This window comes from Cotesia typhae, unplaced genomic scaffold, assembly GCF_013202065.1.
Source record: "Cotesia typhae breed Kobodo isofemale line unplaced genomic scaffold, CoteBio_Ctyphae contig_48, whole genome shotgun sequence".
NCBI lineage: Eukaryota > Metazoa > Arthropoda > Insecta > Hymenoptera > Braconidae > Cotesia > Cotesia typhae.
The window spans coordinates 6,782,026-6,800,025 of NW_027423756.1; the positions used below are offsets into that span (position 1 = coordinate 6,782,026).

The window sequence follows — 18,000 nt, forward strand, 5'->3', positions numbered from 1 at the left end:
TTTTTTATGTTTGTTTACATGTTTGCAATAAACCAGCGTTTCATTTACTACACAATTGAGAGTTTTGATTGTTTATGACACTGAAGTTAACTGACATTAAGAATTTTTTAGAATTTTATAACAATGAAATTATTATAAAAAAATTCAACACGTGAAAATTTTAAAAAAATTAGTGAAAAAAAATTATTTTTTTTTTATTGTAATTGATTTCTTATGATGACATTAAATTTAGCTGTCACTTGACAATTTTTTTAATTTTCTTCTATAACAAAAAATTATAGCAAAAAAAAATTATTAAAAAAAATGGACTTGTAAAAATTTTAATAAATTAAAAATGTAATTTTTTTAAAATAATTTTTTTGTTAAAGAAAATTAAAAAATTGTCAAGTGACTGCTCACTTTAATCTCATTTTGTTATGAACATTAAAAAAATTGACAGTTGTCAGCTAACTTCAATATCATAATTGTTTAAGTTATTATTATGCGTGATTAAATTTTTTATAAATTAAAATACTCTTTTGAATATCACACGCACTTTATTAGGATATTGAAATTAGGAGACATCTGGTAAATTTTAGAATTTTTTTAACAAATGGATTGTATCAAGAAAAATTTTTTAAAAAAATTCCATCTTTAAAAACTCTAAAAAATTGTAAATGCAATTTTTAAAAAATCAAATTTTCTAATGACACTGAAGTTGACAGATATTAAAAATTTTTTTTATAATTTTGTAGCAATTAAATCATTGTAAAAAAAATTAAATTAAAAAGTTTCACATGTAAAAATTAATAAAAATCACAAGTGAAAATTTTCAGAAGCATTTTTTTATTGTAATTAATTAATTAAAAAAATTTTTTAAATTAACAGCTGACGGCTAACTTCAGTGTTATATTTTCTATATTTAATTTATTTTTAAAGAATCAAAAATTCTCTAGAGTTTGCTAATTTCAGTGTCACATTTTATTACTAAAATTAATCTTGATAAAAATCTACAAATAAAAACATTATTTATAACAAAAACTTTTATTACATTAATACTACTGCTAAAAAAAGTATATAAACATTGATAATTTAAAAACAATGCGGGAAAAGATGGTGGCGCTGAACTAACTAGTGGAGAGAGTATGAAGAACGAATTATATTCTACAATACATGTGTAACATCTGTAGACTGACTGTATGGCTGAAGCGGTTCATTACGGTACATACTCAACTGCAGTGATTAGTAGAAAAAAAATCATTGAACGAAATAACCTTTATCATCACGAATGATAGTGGAAATTTCAAAAAATATCTAACTAGGACAGAACTGTGCCTCAGTGAGTTTGTAAACAGACGCCATTTGGAGAGCGAGTGTAAGAAGAACGAAGAGCGAACGACGACAGCCGAAATGGAAGAGAATCAAACATCGGAAAGTGTCGCCGTGTTACCGGACATGTCCGAACCATTAACGAGCGAAACCGAGGAGTCGTCTGGACTAACGACTGAACACGAAGCCCATCCGGTTGCTGTTGCATCTGTTCAAGGTGTATCAACTGTCCAAGGAGTACCAGTATCGTTACCGGTTGGTTCTATTATTGGCGTCGCAAATGCCAGCAATGGCACTTTCAATGTCATCACCACAGACCAGTTCCAGGTAGATCTGCTCACTCTATCTTGATAATCTACTATCATCTGCTGTCGCTATCAGCTTTGAGCTACCCTTGATCCTTGCTCTGACTGATTAAATATTTTTAATCTAATGTTCATTGACTATTATGTACTCAGCCTCTATAGTATTGATTTTATTTTATTTTATCATTATATATTATATTAAATTAAATTGATAAAGTCAATTTTATAAAAATACTTCTTTTTTATTGCAGCAATTGTCGAACTCAGGCCAGTTCAAGCTATGCGTTGATAACGGATTCCTGTGCGAGCCTCGGCATGAAAAGGAAGCTGATCCTTTGCGCTGGAACAACGAGATTAAGGCAACTCACATCGTCATTCAGAATAACGCCGAGGAGTCGGAAAATGAGCAGTTACAAGTTGCCGCCAGTAATTCTCAAACTCTCTGTAGCTGGACTGAGGCCGCGAACATGGCAGTTTTACCGATAAGATGTAAAACAACAAACGCTGAGCTGCATAAAAGTAGATTTGGGTCTGGTGGTAGAGGAAAATGCATCAAAGTCGGGAACGAGTGGATGACACCCAGCGAATTCGAGACACACAGCGGGAGAGCATCGAGCAAAGATTGGAAAAGAAGCATTAGGTTTGGTGGCCGTAGCCTTCAGACTTTGATTGAAGAAAATATTTTAAAACCACATGCTACATCTTGTACCTGCGCTGCTTGTTGTGATGATGATACTGCAGTAAGTATTAGAGTGCCAAAATGTAACTTCCGAGATGGACCTCTTAAAATTGGAATTTTTTAGTTCTATTGAATAATTTAATAATTCTATTTTAGAGCGGACCAGTTCGTCTTTTCACTCCGTATAAACGCCGCAGAAGGGCACGAGATATATCTGACGGTGAGACACCCTCAAGAAAAATAAAAAGCGATAATTCACGTGACTGTAGTAATAATGAAGAGAGCGATAACGATGTTGGGGTGTCAGAAAAAGAAATTTGGCCGCAATATGTGTCGGCAGACGGCCTTGTAGTTCATCAGTCACAAGACCAAGAACAAGTTTTGCAAACCGTTAATGTTGATCATGAACAAACGGATGAATTATTTAAAAAACTAGATGACATGGCTAATACCATGGTGAAGTTAGCGTATGACTTTAGAAGGACTGTAGAAGAAGCCAAAGAACTGAGTCATCAGCAAAGACGCGAACAAGCTTTAGTTGCTCAACTCAATAGTACTAGGGGTGATGTTATTGAAGCGGTTGGCTTACAGCCAGCATCTAATTCTCACAATAAAAAGGTATTTTATTTAATTTGTTGAAAAGTTATAAAAAGTATGAGTTGATGCTAATTCTATTTGGGTTTTTTTTTACTTAGTGTGCCAACTGTGACAGACCGGCGATGGCTGAATGTTCAATTTGCAGGCGTACGCCATACTGTTCAATATTTTGTCAGCGTAAAGATTGGGCTGGTCATCAGGTCGAGTGTGTTAGGGGAGCCGAGACCGTAATGTTGATCGTTGAAAGTAGTAGTGCCGACACTGGGACATTGAACACTACTGAAGACTAATAATTATAATTTGTTTGACATCACAATTATTTATTTTTTGTGTTCCTTGATGATCAGTCAAACAGTATTTTTCAGTTCAAATGATACGAATAATTATTTAGTATAAGAAAACTTTATCATTAAATGAAATTTAACTAAGATTGTAAATAAATTTAATATTTTATCAGTCATAATTTGTCAAACATAAAACATTAAATGTCACCTAAAAAATATTGTCTTTATTCATCTTCATTTTGATTAATAAAAAAATTTTTTTCAATATTTATTAAAATTTTTTTTTACAAAATTAATAATTACCGTAGTGCTTTAATCGATACAAATGCGCGCAATTTTTGTTGTTTGAAACACCGAGGAACCCACTATTGGGAGAGAAATCGATTGCCAGTGCATTATAGATAGTACTTCTCTGAGTAGGGAAATTAGAGAATACATTGAACGAAGGTAGATGCACCATTCTAAAAGCATTTTCCTTATGTTCGGATGCCATACTCAGTATTTCACAAGTTGAATTAAATTTCACTGATGTTATTGCAGTATCAAGGTTCTTAACTATTTTAGAGGGCTTCGGAATTCTCTCACGTAGAATTTCGTTTGTTTCATAAATATTTACGACTCCTTGTTTACTTCCAGTAGCTAAAAATTGTCCACTCGGTGATATTGCAATTGACGTACTAGATATACAACCATCATCAATTGCTCTGTGCACACAAAGCCGGCTATTTAAATCCCACACATATATTTCTTCCGTTTCTGTGAGCAATAAATAATAAATAATAATTAAAATAAATTCATAAAACTCATCAATAAATATCGAAGATAAATTTAGAATTTTTCAATTACCTCCGCTGGTTATTAAATTTTTACTATCCGGAGTGAACGTCGCAGCAACACATTTGTTATTCATCATAAACGTATGAATAAGTTCTTTCGAATAGGCTGACAGTAAAAATATTTCTCCCATCTTTCCAAGGACTGCAATATATTTACCATCCGGCGACACTTCAAATTTCTATTAATAAAAATAAATATTACTTTTAATAGGTTTCAAATTTTTTTAGAATAACAAATAAATAATTTACAAATTCAACTAACCGTCATCTTTGTCATGCCATTTGGCAATGGAATTTTACATATTTTACCAGACATTAAATCATACAACTGACAATAATTCCGACGACTTCCAGCAATTATTTCACTACCGTCTCTCAAAAATTTTGCTGCATTTATTTTAAAACGTTCAAACTGTAAACTGTGTAATTTATTGTTATCTTGGCCATCGACCTAGAATAAATATCATTAATAAGTAATTAATGTATGAATAGTATTTTGAATACTGTTGAAAAAATAAAAAACCGGGCTTACTTTAAAAATCGACAGGACTCCAGATAAACCGGCAACTAAAGCAACAGTAGACGTCGGGTGAAACTGCAAACTAGTGATAATTGGCCCTTCATTGTGTGTCTCTGTATTAATATCCGTGAGGGCTTTAATCTCAATAATTCCACGGGGTAATTTTTTATCTTTTCCAACTTTTAATCGATTACTATGCTGAAGAAGCTCTTCATCCGATTCATCAGAGTCTTCGGCTTTTTCCCGTTCAATTTTCGCCCATTTTGGAGTGCCGACAAGAGATTTAAATTTATTCTCTAGCAACTCATTGTAAGTTTTCTCAGGTCTGCCTCCTGGTAATTTTCGATGTTGAATCTTCAATGCGTCCTTCACTCTAAAATAAATCAGGATACAATTACACAGAAAAAAAAATGTTTTTGAATCAAGTATATATTTTTTTTCTGTGTAGTAAAGAAGTAAAATTTATAATAAATCAAACAAAAATAAAACATACGAGTAATTTTCTTCGTCACTATCAAACCAAACTCGTGTGCATTCTGGTTTCTCCTCTTCAATTTCATCATCACTGTCATCTTCCTTATCTTCATCACTTTCATTTTCCTTACTCTCATCATTTTCTCCATCCTTATCGCAAAAATGTTCTTCATCGCTACTTTCTTCAGTTTTATCGCTATCATATTCTTCATTATCTTCAGATATTCCTGAATCTTGACCTTTAATAGTTTCTTCAGTTTTAGTGCAGACCTTCACATCATTTTCTTCATTTTTCGACAAATTTTTAAGAAAATCTTCTGAATCTTTGAAAACTACTTGTTGTAACCTGCAAATATACATCAATTACATCAATCTAATTATAATAAATGATAAAAGAGCAGTTTAAAATTTACCTAGCTTCAACTTCTGGGTCATACTGTAACTTTTGTCTTTTGGATTTACGTGGTGGCATTTTTTTTTAATAATAACTTAAATTTTTTTATTAATTGTCACAACAGACAAATTAAAACTCACGTGGAAATTTTCATATAAAAAAAAAGTGCATGTTTATTTTTTCAATCGCTAGAATTTTTTAATTTACACGCTGCCTTACGGAAAATATGAACAAATAATTATTTAAACTCACTATTTCGCCCCAAAGTTAATAGATGGCAGTAGCATGTAAGACTTACATGTACCAACTGTTTAATTTTTAGATTCATTAAAGGAACAAAAATTTTTTCAAATAATTTGATTTACTTGTATAATCTGTATTCACAAATTTACATTTTTTTTACTTATATTTATGGCTCTATAGTCTTTTTAATTTTATCTAGAAGAGAATGGTAAGTTAATAAGATAGAAATAAAATTTATGACTAAATTTCATATTCATTTAATTAGTTTTTTTTTTTTTTTTTTTTTTTTTTTTTTTTATTAAGCTCACAATGGACGAGAACTATTCTCTAAATGATTGCAGATTCATCGATTGGCATACTGGCTAAAACTTCAAATTTGCTAAAAGAATTGAAAGAAAAAATAAATTTTATCAATGAGATAATAATAAAGAAATGTTTAACTAAAAAAACAATCGACCAAAATATGAACAAGTTTGATGCCGGTAATTAAAAAAAAAATAATAACAATAATAACACTGTAGTTAGCGGTCAGCTGTTAATTTAAAAAATTTTTCTAACAAATCATTTGTAAAAAAAAAAAATGCTTCTAAAAATTTTCACTTGTAATTTTTCTTAATTTTCACATGTGAAACTTTTTAACTAAATTTTTTTTAATAATTTAATTGCTACAAAAATCTAAAAAAATTTTTAATGTCTCTGTCAACTTCAGTGTTATAAAATTTTCGTAATCCGGAATTTTGACATTATTAATATTAATGACATTAAAGTTAGCTGTTACTTGATAAATTTTTAATTTTATTTAACAATTAAACTAACTATAAAAAATTATTTTTTAAAAATTGCATTTTTAATTTTTTTAAATTTCTAAATGTCAGTTTTTTTTATAATTTGTTTGCTAAAAAAATTTTAAAAATGATTAAATGTCTGCTAAATTAATTTTCATGAATTCTTAATATTACTTAATTAAAAAATATTTAAAACGTAATTTAAAAAAAAAATCTTCTGAAAAGATTATTATTAGTTTTGTAAGTATTGTCACTTGAAGTACTGTAACAAAGCGCGTTCATTTATTGAAGAGAGAGGGGCGTATATGTACACACTACATTGTTACCAACTTATTAGCAATAATATTCGCACTTGATATTTGACTTTACCCACACATAGAAAAATTAAACATACCTTTACACACTATACTACTGTACGTATATGCTTTTTGTTAATAGTAATAAAATAAAGCATCTTTAGGTTATGAAGATCTATCTAAATCCGCGGGAAACGCGTACCCACTCATTATTAGCGTTCGCGTTCCTTCCAGTCTTATCGATTGCCCGATGTTTACAATATATTTTAAACAATGTGATTGTTGATAAATAATTATTAATAAAATTAAATTATTTAAGTGATTGTTATAAAATTGTGAAGTTAAGATAAAAGTAGTCAAAAAAAATGAATTCTATGAATTAATTTATTAAATGTAATTATTTGACCACTCTGTTTCCGCTGTTGTGGTTATCAAAAATATATTTTAGATGTTTAATACCGACTATCATTAAACAATTTATTTTTAAAAAAGTACAATTCGTAGTGGTGATATAAGATTATTTAATGAGCTGTGTTGAATTCAATTATGAAAATTTTTTTCGATTAATTGAATTTATTATTAAGCAATAATGAATACCACTAGTGATAAACAAGTAGAGAGCGATCAGCATGATTATAAAAAAATGGATATCAATGGAGACAAAGAAGTTAAACCTAAAAAAAATGGTAAATTATCTATTTCAAATGCTAATTCATCAATAAGTCGCTATGGTAGAACGATACGACACGTTATTCAATCGAATGACAATAAAAATATAGATAATCAGGTAAATTTATTGTATTAAATTATTTTATTTTAATAATGCAAATATTAATTTATGTAAATATTTAAGATGACTGTGATATATGGTAATTTATTTTAATTATTTTCAAAATCAATTTATTGTAATTATTTTATTTTGACAATTGCAGACTTTAAAGCTGCCAAAGCCAGAGCCTAAAAAAAAAAATTCGTTGGTAAGAAAAAGTGATGACAATAAAGATGTTAGCGATAGTAATAAAGATGTGGAGATGAGTGTATCTGATGATACTAGTCACGCGGCTGATAATATTAGCGTTGTATCACTGGAAGCCTTAGAAGCATCCGAGGAGGTCTTGATGAAAAAGTCATGGCGGAAAAAACCTGATGATACTCTGTGGAAGCCTGGACAATTAGCTTGGGCACAAGTTAGCACTTTTCCATACTGGCCGTGTGTTGTTACTCTGGATCCTGATCTTAATCGATTTGTCAAGTGGAGAGGTGAGTAATTTAATATAAAATTAAAAAAAATGTTAGTTTTTGATGTTTAGTATGATATTTTAGTGTGACTTATTGATGGCCTGTTTTATTGAATTGTTTATTTTTTTATTTTAGCTTTTGGTAAATCAGTTAGTAACATGATTCATGTCCAGTATTTTGGTGATAGAGGACGTCACAATTGGGTTGCCGAGGCTTCGTTAATGCCATTTTTGGGTCTTGCTAGCTTCAAAAAATTGGTCCAAGAGTGGTATGCTCTGCCAGACTCCATCAGAAAAAAAGACCTCAAAAAAACAGCTGGATACAGGGTTAAACCTTACATTAGTGCGAAATGGTCAATCGCTGTTCAAGAAGCTGAGCCGTTGTTGACCATGGAACTCGAGGAGAGGTTGAATGCCTTGAAACCCCAAAGAAAACGCGAACGTTCTGATAATAGCATTAATTTAGAAACAAAGAAAGTTAAATTAGATACTGTCAAGGAGAAACCTAAAATTAAAATTCGCTTGAAGAATCCAAATATTGAGGTAAAAAATGGGGCAAAAAATAACTTGAAAAACGGTCCAAAGAATGCTGTAAAAAATGGATTGAGGAATGGGAAATTGAATAGTAATGATAGCAAGAAACCTGAGATCGAAGACGATGCTAGAAGTGTTATCAGCGTAGACGGAGAAATTCCTCCTACACCACCGTCAAGTCATAAAGACTCGAGTGACGAGTCTATTGTCATTAGGAAAGTTAAAATAAAACGGACTAAGAAAGTTGTGGAGCCTATACCGAGTTTTGATATTTATTACAGTCGTAATAAGGAAGCAGTGGCAAATGTGTCGCCCGACTCGACAGAAGATGATATAAAAACATATTTAAAAAAAAGTTGGGAGAACATGTCTGAGCAAGCTCGTATGAAATATATTCCCCAGGTAAGTGAACGCAGTAAGCAAAGTTCAACAGATCGTGAAACTAATTTTTCAGATGAACCTGCGCCCAAGCGCAAGAGAGGGAAAAAAAATAGTATGGGTAAAGATGAGTCTATTGTCGAGACGGTTAAAAAAACTCGTATACCAAATTTATTTCGCGGCACAAAAGCTGAACGAGTTTGTCAGATTTGTGAAAAAACAGGTAATCTTATACGCTGTAAAGGTCCGTGTTATTCTCACTTCCATTTGAAGTGCGTCAAGCCTGGTGAATCGGAGTCTGAATGCAACACAGAGATCGAAGATAATGACGAGGATAAATCTGTGAAAAATAATAAAATCGAGGATAAATCTGTAAAAAATAATAAAATTGAGGATAAATCGGTGGATAACAGTAAAGTAGAAAAAAGTAATTCGGTGGTAGTTGATGAAGAAGAAAATAATAAAAAAGATAGTCAAACGGAAGAGGAAACATTTAAATGTATAGATTGTTTGTCAGGTGTTGCGCCAGCTTGTTTTGTATGCAATGAACGCGAAGATGAAAGAATAAAGTGCTCAGTAATGGCTTGTGGAAAACACTACCACGCTGCTTGCTTAAAGTATTGGCCGCAGTCGCAGTTACAAGGCGACAGATTAAATTGCCCATATCACACGTGCCACACTTGTATATCAGACAATCCGCAGAATGGATATTCACGTGCTCCCAATGAAAAAATTATACGTTGTGTCAGATGTCCATCTGCTTATCACGCTTCGACGACGTGCTTACCCGCAGGCTCAGAAATTATTACAGGAAGTCAAATGATTTGTCCGAAGCATTACAAGGCTAGTCATCCACCGCTAAATGCTACTTGGTGCTTCCTTTGTACCCGCGGTGGAAGTCTCATATGTTGCGACACATGTCCTACTTCATTTCACGCTGATTGTCTTGGTGGGTTTAATCAATAATCTAGAAAGATATTTTCAATTATTTTATTAGTATGTTAATTTAATTTTTTTTTTTTTTTTTTAAAGGTATCAATGCACCTGACGGAGCTTTCATTTGTGAAGATTGTGAAACTGGACGTCTTCCACTTTATGGAGAAATTGTTTGGGTTAAACTTGGTACCTATCGATGGTGGCCTTCACGAATTTGCTTCCCTCATGAGATTCCTTCCAATATTCAAGCCGTATTCCATAAACCTGGAGAATTTTGTGTTATATTTTTGGGTACTCTAAATTACTATTGGGTTCATAGGTAATTAATTTTAATTCTGTTTTACTATTTTTGTTATTTATTTATTAATAAATATATTTATTAATTTATTAATATCAATAAAATTACAGAGGACGAGTATTTTTATATCAAGATGGGGACTCAAATGTCAAGAGTTCAGTCAACAAGTCTGGAGTTGACGGTGCATTCAGAGAAGCTTTAAAAGAAGCTAACGAACTCCATGAAAGATTAAAACGTGAAAAAAAAGAAGATGAATTACGTGCTATAAAACCCCCGCATTTCGTTAAATTGAAGATAAATAAACCTGTCGGAAATGTAAAACCCGCAGATGTTGACAGTATTGTAGCATGTGAGTGTGATCCGAATTGGGACACTCCTTGTGACGCCAACAGTGATTGTCTGAATCGTATATTATCTATCGAATGCAGTCCCGGAATTTGTCCCGCGGGATCTAAATGTTGCAATCAATCATTTGCAAGACGACAGTATCCTGTCATGGAACCTTTTCACACGCGGGCACGTGGTTGGGGTCTCAAGTCTCTTGAAAATATAAAAGCTGGTCAATTTGTTATTGAGTACGTGGGTGAAGTTATTGATGAAGCGGAATACAAACGTCGTATTAAAACGAAAAAGGAGCTTAGAAATGAAAATTATTACTTTTTAACCATTGATAACTTCAGGATGATTGACGCTGAACTTAAAGGAAATTTAAGCAGATTTATGAGTATGTTTTTATTTATAAAATTACAATAGCTTTTTATTAGTTATTATAGTTACTAATAAAAATAATTTTATAGATCATTCATGTCAACCTAATTGCGAAACACAAAAATGGACTGTCAATGGAGACACTCGTATCGGTCTTTTTGCTCTCCGTGACATAGAAGTCGGCGAGGAATTAACTTTCAATTACAATTTAGCTTCCGATGGTGAGAAAAGAAAACCGTGTCTCTGTGGTGCTCCAAACTGCAGTGGTTTCATAGGTTTAAAAGCTCAGAAATTGTCATTAACTCCTACTACAACAGGACCACAAATTAAATCAAAACGTGGAAGACGGTAATTCTTTTTATTTTACATAATAAAAACTTTATTTCTAGCAACAAAATTTATTTAAACATTTTTTTTTTTTTCTGTCACAAGTATTTACCTAAATTTTTATGCTAATAAATGATAAAAATTTATTTTCAGCCCACGTATGATATATAAATGCTGGAGATGCAGTAAAGATCTGTCCGATAGAGAAGAATTTGTAATATGTGACTTGAGAACTTGTTCCAAAAGATATCATAAAACGTGTGTTACTGTACAAGGCGATGCTTCGAAATTTAGTTGTCCTTGGCATCATTGTCTTGAATGTAATAAAAGATGTAAAAAACATTGTACATACTGCCCTATAGCATACTGTCAAAGTAAATTATTTTTTTTTTTTTTTTATTATATTATATTCAATGCAACAAAGTTTGTTAATTTATTAATATTAATATTAAATTATCATTTTAGATCACATAGAGGGAAAACTAAAAGAATACAAAGGAGAAAAAGGCAGTTACGTTTGCAAAGTTCATGAGGATTCAGACGATTTGGACTTGCAAAAATCACTGCCGCCAGAAATCAAGGTTGATTCTGACAACGACATTGACGCAGATCGAGAGTCACTGTTAGCGGATTCTGATAGTCCTATCTCCGAATTGTTACCCAAAGAATCATCTCCACGTGTATCGATCGCGGAGATACAGGAAAGTACGTAATTTTCAAGTAACGATTTAAATATTTACTTTTTTTTTTGATTTTGCTATACATGTCATAGTTTAATAGAAAATTGTACTGTTTTTTTTTAATTACTATTATTTTTGTTGAAGTATCAGGTTTACAAAACCTTTCTACGGCTTTTGATAATTAATTTATGGTTTTTAAAACATAAATAAATTAATGAAATCAAAATTTATTTATAAATTTTTATTTGTGAAAGAATTTTCCATAAAAAAAAAAAATTTGATTTTTTGAATAATTCATTATTGATAAAATAAATTTTGATTTTATCATGATTATAGATTTATGCTGAGCATAAATAAAAACTAAAAGTTTAATTTTGAAATAATTACTTCCATATGTTAATTAATCAATTTTTGTTAACCAAAAATATTTTATGTCGGCATGGCATACATTGTTTTTAATTATCATTGTAATTTTAATAAGTGGTTGAAAAGAATAATTGGCAAATTATTTTGATTTGTTTTTTTTAACTGTAATTAATTTAATGTTATTTTTATATTTGTAGGCTTATAAATTATTATTATTTTATATTAGTATAAGCTTTTTATGAAATTTAAATTTTATTACCAACAATATGTGGAAAAAACATTTTTTGTAGGTCCCAACAAACAGCGAAGGCAGCGAAATCTCGGTAAAAAAAGACAACGAAGATAATAAAAAGTGAACGATACAAAATCGGAAATAGCTAATATTTATAATGATGATTAAAGACTTACAAGAAACTTCTAGGCAACAATTTAAATAAAATTATAATTGTATTATAATGGACAATGATGGTGAAAGTCATTAGGAAAGGAAATTTTTGAATAATGATGAAATAATAATTTTTTAAATAATTTTTACTTAGAACTATTGTAATTTGGTTTTAATTATTGTGTTAAAGTATAATGGATAATATATAATCAATCATAAATATTCTCAATTTTCAATTGCAAAATATAAATTTTATTATATGTACACTAGTAATTAAGGTAGTTAAATTACAAATACTTTTTTAAAAATTGTGTTAATAATAATAAATTGACACAAACATAGATAAAATAAAATACTTCAGTCATTAATTAAAAAACATTATTCTATGTCAAAAAAATGATAATGTTTAACAAAATAATATTAGTTTTTGAAAATGAATGTAATTCCCGATATAATTTATCACACAAACTAATTAGCTTGCACATTTTCTCATTTTATAAAAAAACAATTATCTTTTTTAACAAGTAGAAATCAAAATATATATTAAAAAATTTATTTATTTGCAAAGGTTTTATAATTAATTTTTACATTCTCACAGATCATGAGTATCATTTTTAGCCATATTTCTGTTACTGATCATCAATCACTAGTATCGCGGTTTTTTATATTTATTTTTTTTAACACAAGTGAAAAATTAGGTGGTGTAACACAAATAAGATAGATAAATAATCGAATATATTAAAATATTAACCATTGTAAAGAGGAAAACAAAGTATTAAATAGTTAAAATTCAATAGTTCGAAAAATAAGGTGATGTAAATTTAAAATTAACAATTCAGTAACATAAACATGATAATGAAAATTTTTTAAAAAAGTTTTACTTTTATACACGCGCATCTTTACCGTAATTTTGGTAAAGTTTTGGACTTTCTTGCACCGCTGATGATGCACTATTCTCTGTCAGAGTAGTATCCGTTGAACTATTATCCGTCAAAACAGTTACTTGAGAGTTTGAAGCTACAGACGTTACTTCTTCTGTAATAAGCGATCCATACTTTTTTCTTAATACTGGTGCGATAAAATTTAGTCCGGTCGAAAAATCGCGTTTTATTATTTGTGGCTAAAATAAAAAATAAATCATCAGTATTTATATTAAAATAAATAAATTAAAAATATTTACTTTTGGTTTTGAAGCTGGGAGAGTAGCACCAGTAACTAGGCCGAGAATACTGGCAGCAAGGCCGCTAAGTTGAAGTGCCGCAAGAGGTGATAATCCTTTACGGACCAAACCAAGTGCCAGAAGCGCAGCTTGTGCCAGTATAGGAGCCGCACCTGCTGCACTTACCGCTGCACTAGCTAATTTACCGCCTCCACTACTCGGTCCATACGCAAAACACAAGTTGTGTCGATCAACCATGTGTTTTATTAAGAAATACAATAAAGCAAATGGGGTAATTAGCGGACATGCCATACTGTACACCGTTGTCATTGTAAATACAAGTAATAACCACGCGTAATGTGCACCTAGTGGAAATTCCCACACCACAGCTTTTCTGACATAAACACGTTCGGCGCGACTTCTTGCTATACAAAGTCTAATTGTATACATTGCTAATTCCGGGAATCTTACTAGTTCAAGACCACATCCGAATAAAGATGCTGTTATTATATAATTTACAAAAAGAGCACCCTGAAAAATTATTTCAGTATTAATTTTTTCTACATCAAAATTAGAGTTATAAATTCCAAATAATTTTTGTTTATCAAACCTGATCAGCTAAAAAGATACATTCCCATTTGATAGTTGTGTTACCAAAAATATTACGTTCCAAAACAGCTTGAGCGCTCGTTAATCCCAAACTTGGCAAAATAAGGACCATCAGTAGTAAAAGTGACAATGTTTTCTTCATTACTGCATTATTGAGCCCACTTCGAGTCCAGTGTCTAACTAATAACTCACTGCGTCCAACTAGTACCGGCATAAGAGCCGTTATACTTACAAGCATGAGAGTCGGAAGAAACGTCGATATTACTGAACCTAAATTTTGAAGTTCAGGAGTTATATCTAATTGATCCAATGCTGACATTATGACCTATAAATTAAAATTAATTAATAAATATCTATATTTTTAATTACATAATCGATCATTTTTATAATTAAATTTAATTACAGCTGGTGTAGTTACGAAGAACAGAAAAATAGCCAGTATTAAATTGATAAGAACAGCATTGAAATACCAAAAAGGTGTTGGTATATTTAAATTTTCCCAAAAAATATCTGAAGGCGCCGGGGCGTAGTTGACTTCCCATTTGATAGCTGGAGCTGATCTTAGCTGTCTACGCATTGTCCGAGCAGCTCCAGGTGTACCTAATCCATAAAATTAATTTTTAATTTCAAATTTAGTTACTAATAAATAATTGTAGTAATTAATTTACCTAATGTTACAAAAGCTATCCCCAGAGGTTTACTTAAGGCGACTTTCTTTTCTTCTTCAGCTAAAGCAGTCAACCGAATCTCTTCGGCTGTATAAAATTCTAAAGCATCTACTTGCTTTTTACAACAACACCCAACAACTTGTCCACACAGGTGCGGATAAAGTTTTAATGGCTCTTTTTTTTTATTGTGATTCTCACAATATAGTCGAGCCTGCTCAGCACAGTCTCGCTGAGCTTCTAAAATTGATAATCTTTTAATATCATGAGCTAGAGTAACATCCTCTACAGTCAATGTCGGAAATGCCTCTGTAAAATACTCTTTAAGACTATTGACGTTACATTGGTGCTTTGGGATTTCGCTTATTAATAATGTTCTAGCTGCCAATTCCCCAGAAGGTCGAGCATCACGAACCTATAGAATTAATATCGTCATTACTAAATAAATAATTTAAATAAATGACTAACGGTAATTATTTACAAGTAAGGTCAATCCCATTTTGGGCCATAACTAGGTGAAAAATTAACATTTTCAAATTTTTTTGATGTGTGGGATATATTTTTTTTTTTGAAAAGAACATATCAATAAAATCAATTAGAAATTTCGTTCAAATAAATGAAAATTAAAATGGTTTACCCCACTTGTAAATATTTACCTGACTAACACCTGATAATTAATGATGAATAAAATACCTGCTTGGTGAATCTTCTCATTACATAACTACCAATAGGTAAATATGACATAACAATAATTGTATAAACCCACATCCAATTTGATTTCGCATCAACATTAGATAAAGTTGTCAAACTAAATGTTTCATTGCTATTACGACGCATAGTCCCACTATAATTTATTGGTAGTGCTACACACAGTGCAACAACCATCATCATAAATGTCAAGACGATAAGGTGACGTTCAAATGTTACATAGAGCAGTCCATCAGGACCTGCTCTTCTTAATAATTCTCTGTCACTATAAATTATAATAAAAATTAATTTACCAGATATTTTATAATTAAAAAAATTTTTTTAATAAACAAATTATGTCAAAGAAAATAAAAAAATAAGAAAAAAAAAATTGACATTAAGAAAATTAAAAAAATAAAAAATGCAATTTTTTAGAAATAATTTTTCGGAGCAAATTTATTTATTAATAAGAAATTAAAAAATGGTCAAGCGACTGTTAACTTTAATGACATTAAATTTAGCTGTCACTTCATAGCTGTTTTAATTTTTTTTTAACAAGTAAATTATAGCAAAAAAAAATTATTAAAAAAATGGGCTTGTAGAAATTTTAATAAATTAAAAATGCAATTTTTTTTAAATAATTTTTTTTGCTCGACGGGCAGAAAGCGTCAACTTTCGACCCGCTGCGCTAAATGAAGTTGCCACTTTCTGCCTTCGTCGAGCAAAAAAATAGCATACACTCCTCGGGAAGTAAATAAGAAAGCCTCAGATCACATGTTTGTTGACCTCGGCTTCGCCTCGGCCAACAATTACATATGATCTGAGACATTTCTTACTTTACTTCCCTCGGTGTGTAATATACTATTTTGTTAAAGAAAATTAAAAAATTATCAAGTGACAGTTAACTTTAATGTCATTAAATTATAACAAATTTTAATTTCTTTTCTATCAATTCATAAAATTTTATTCAAGCTAACGTAATTGATGGAAGTCTCTCGTTATCATTAAAACAAATAAACAAAGTACTTACTTGACTTTGAAAGCCGTAACAATCCACGAAAAAAATCCTCTATCATAAGTTGACAGTTGAGCACTAACAGAAGCTTCGGCAGATTCAGCTGTTTCTTCATTGTCACCGAAGAATAATTCCATCCATCTATTATCTGATTTGTGTAATAATGCTAAACGCCCGTAATTCCATGCTTTTTTTCTTAGCAAGCCGAATAATAATACTAAAAACTGCAATAAATTAAAATTAATCAATGTTGATTCATTGTAGTGTGACGTAAAAAAAAGTTTTGTTGTTAAACTCGGTAATAAAAGTGAAAACATAACTCATAATAATACTCACAACAAAACCAATTAAATTAAATAGAAAGTTTACTGGAATACCAGCGTAAATGTCTGGTATAATTGTCTGATTAAATCTCCGTGATATAATGCATGTTTCGACAGAAGGCGTATAACTAAAAATAGATAAAAATATAAAACAAATTAATGTCATTTGAATAAAATTTAAAAAACAACGATAACAATAAGCGACTATCGCACAAACAATAATATTTCATTTATTGCCCGCAAGATTGTTGTTATTATTTTCTTTAATTATTAAAATAAAAGTTTCAAACTTACTTTGAATAAGATTGATCTTCGAAATCCATATTTATGGTTTAAATTATTAAATTTCTGATTCAATTGTTAAATATAATAAACAAATCATATTCGGTAACATTTGTCAACATGACAGATCGTCGAGACCTTTCTAGCTGATGGTATTGTTTTCTTTGTGTCAGTTCTACTTTTGACAGATCTAAGATGGAATACTACACTACATAATAAAAATAAATAATATTATTATTATATTATACTAGGTGAACAATCATTTGCAAATATAGATACTGTATATTGGTCTACAAATCATCTGTGCTGCCATCTTGCGTTTTATTTACGTTATGTGTATTTTTCGATCGATATTTCTTTCTTCTACGCTAGAAATTACTTTAAGAGCCCTCTTTCATTTATTTGAAAAATTGCCGCGTTACAAATAAATACAAAAAAAAAAATTTTCTTATATTAAAAAAATAAAAACTTGTTAAAATAATCACAATTATTAATGACATTAAAGTTGACAGATATAAAAATTTTTTTAGAATTTTGTAACAATTAAATTATTAAAAAATTTCACATGTAAAAATTAATAAAAATTACAAATGAAAATTTTTAGAAGCATTTTTTTATTCTAATTGATTTATTAAAAAAATTATTTAAATTAACAGCTGACTGCTAACTTCAGTATTATAATTATTAAT

General features: G+C 30.2%; 4 protein-coding genes across 7 annotated transcripts; 2 read left to right on the plus strand and 2 right to left on the minus strand.

Moving 5' to 3' along the window:
* The first annotated feature begins 1,060 nt into the window (after positions 1-1,060).
* On the plus strand, positions 1,061-3,352 carry Deaf1 (deformed epidermal autoregulatory factor 1). Of its 3 annotated transcripts, none has more exons than XM_074246611.1 (4): positions 1,061-1,635; positions 1,865-2,353; positions 2,449-2,910; positions 2,988-3,352. In XM_074246611.1, exons 1-4 carry the CDS (start codon positions 1,390-1,392, stop codon positions 3,177-3,179), a joined length of 1,389 nt encoding a protein of 462 aa, XP_074102712.1. In that variant the 5' UTR covers positions 1,061-1,389; the 3' UTR covers positions 3,180-3,352. The 3 variants fall into 3 exon arrangements, with proteins under 3 accessions (XP_074102712.1, XP_074102713.1, XP_074102714.1); XM_074246612.1 differs by having other exon boundaries at positions 1,633-1,774; XM_074246613.1 differs by lacking the exon at positions 1,061-1,635 and adding an exon at positions 1,640-1,758.
* A 23-nt stretch (positions 3,353-3,375) lies between these two features.
* Wcd (U3 small nucleolar RNA-associated protein 18 homolog wicked) lies at positions 3,376-5,568 on the minus strand. Its single transcript, XM_074246608.1, has 6 exons — positions 5,417-5,568; positions 5,023-5,349; positions 4,542-4,902; positions 4,272-4,460; positions 4,020-4,188; positions 3,376-3,929 (listed from the first exon to the last, which is right to left on the minus strand). The coding sequence occupies exons 1-6, from the start codon at positions 5,473-5,475 to the stop codon at positions 3,466-3,468; spliced, it is 1,569 nt and encodes a 522-aa protein (XP_074102709.1). The 5' UTR covers positions 5,476-5,568; the 3' UTR covers positions 3,376-3,465.
* A 1,319-nt stretch (positions 5,569-6,887) lies between these two features.
* Nsd (Nuclear receptor binding SET domain protein) lies at positions 6,888-12,800 on the plus strand. Of its 2 annotated transcripts, XM_074246030.1 has the most exons (10): positions 6,888-7,508; positions 7,654-7,981; positions 8,096-8,875; positions 8,948-9,820; positions 9,904-10,126; positions 10,216-10,829; positions 10,903-11,161; positions 11,294-11,514; positions 11,606-11,845; positions 12,477-12,800. In XM_074246030.1, the coding sequence occupies exons 1-10, from the start codon at positions 7,311-7,313 to the stop codon at positions 12,530-12,532; spliced, it is 3,792 nt and encodes a 1,263-aa protein (XP_074102131.1). In that variant the 5' UTR covers positions 6,888-7,310; the 3' UTR covers positions 12,533-12,800. The 2 variants fall into 2 exon arrangements, with proteins under 2 accessions (XP_074102131.1, XP_074102129.1); XM_074246028.1 differs by having other exon boundaries at positions 8,096-9,820.
* Positions 12,801-13,108: 308 nt separating this feature from the next.
* On the minus strand, positions 13,109-17,506 carry Tmem63 (transmembrane protein 63). The gene is made up of 9 exons (XM_074246031.1): positions 17,324-17,506; positions 17,043-17,157; positions 16,722-16,930; positions 15,698-15,977; positions 15,008-15,419; positions 14,743-14,939; positions 14,341-14,664; positions 13,752-14,261; positions 13,109-13,691 (listed from the first exon to the last, which is right to left on the minus strand). Exons 1-9 carry the CDS (start codon positions 17,350-17,352, stop codon positions 13,455-13,457), a joined length of 2,313 nt encoding a protein of 770 aa, XP_074102132.1. The 5' UTR covers positions 17,353-17,506; the 3' UTR covers positions 13,109-13,454.
* Between the last annotated feature and the right edge of the window lie 494 nt (positions 17,507-18,000).

What these genes read in the sequence shown, in the direction of transcription:
- Deaf1 (XM_074246611.1), top strand. Translation starts at nt 1,390, where the DNA reads ATGGAAGAGAATCAAACATCGGAAAGTGTCGCCGTGTTACCGGACATG. An exon ending in TCACCACAGACCAGTTCCAG is followed by an intron (nt 1,636 to 1,864) that starts GTAGATCTGCTC and finishes TTTTTATTGCAG; the next exon opens with CAATTGTCGAACTCAGGCCA. An exon ending in CTAATTCTCACAATAAAAAG is followed by an intron (nt 2,911 to 2,987) that starts GTATTTTATTTA and finishes TTTTTTACTTAG; the next exon opens with TGTGCCAACTGTGACAGACC.
- Tmem63 (XM_074246031.1), bottom strand. Translation starts at nt 17,352, where the DNA reads ATGGATTTCGAAGATCAATCTTATTCAAA. An exon ending in GAAGATCAATCTTATTCAAA is followed by an intron (nt 17,158 to 17,323) that starts GTAAGTTTGAAA and finishes ATCTATTTTTAG; the next exon opens with TTATACGCCTTCTGTCGAAA. An exon ending in TCTTCGTAACTACACCAGCT is followed by an intron (nt 14,665 to 14,742) that starts GTAATTAAATTT and finishes TTTAATTTATAG; the next exon opens with GTCATAATGTCAGCATTGGA.
- Wcd (XM_074246608.1), bottom strand. Translation starts at nt 5,475, where the DNA reads ATGCCACCACGTAAATCCAAAAGACAAAAGTTACAGTATGACCCAGAA. An exon ending in ATGGCATGACAAAGATGACG is followed by an intron (nt 4,189 to 4,271) that starts GTTAGTTGAATT and finishes TTTTATTAATAG; the next exon opens with AAATTTGAAGTGTCGCCGGA. An exon ending in AAATTTAATAACCAGCGGAG is followed by an intron (nt 3,930 to 4,019) that starts GTAATTGAAAAA and finishes TATTGCTCACAG; the next exon opens with AAACGGAAGAAATATATGTG.
- Nsd (XM_074246028.1), top strand. Translation starts at nt 7,311, where the DNA reads ATGAATACCACTAGTGATAAACAAGTAGAGAGCGATCAGCATGATTAT. An exon ending in TCGATTTGTCAAGTGGAGAG is followed by an intron (nt 7,982 to 8,095) that starts GTGAGTAATTTA and finishes TTTTTATTTTAG; the next exon opens with CTTTTGGTAAATCAGTTAGT. An exon ending in CCCTATAGCATACTGTCAAA is followed by an intron (nt 11,515 to 11,605) that starts GTAAATTATTTT and finishes TTATCATTTTAG; the next exon opens with ATCACATAGAGGGAAAACTA.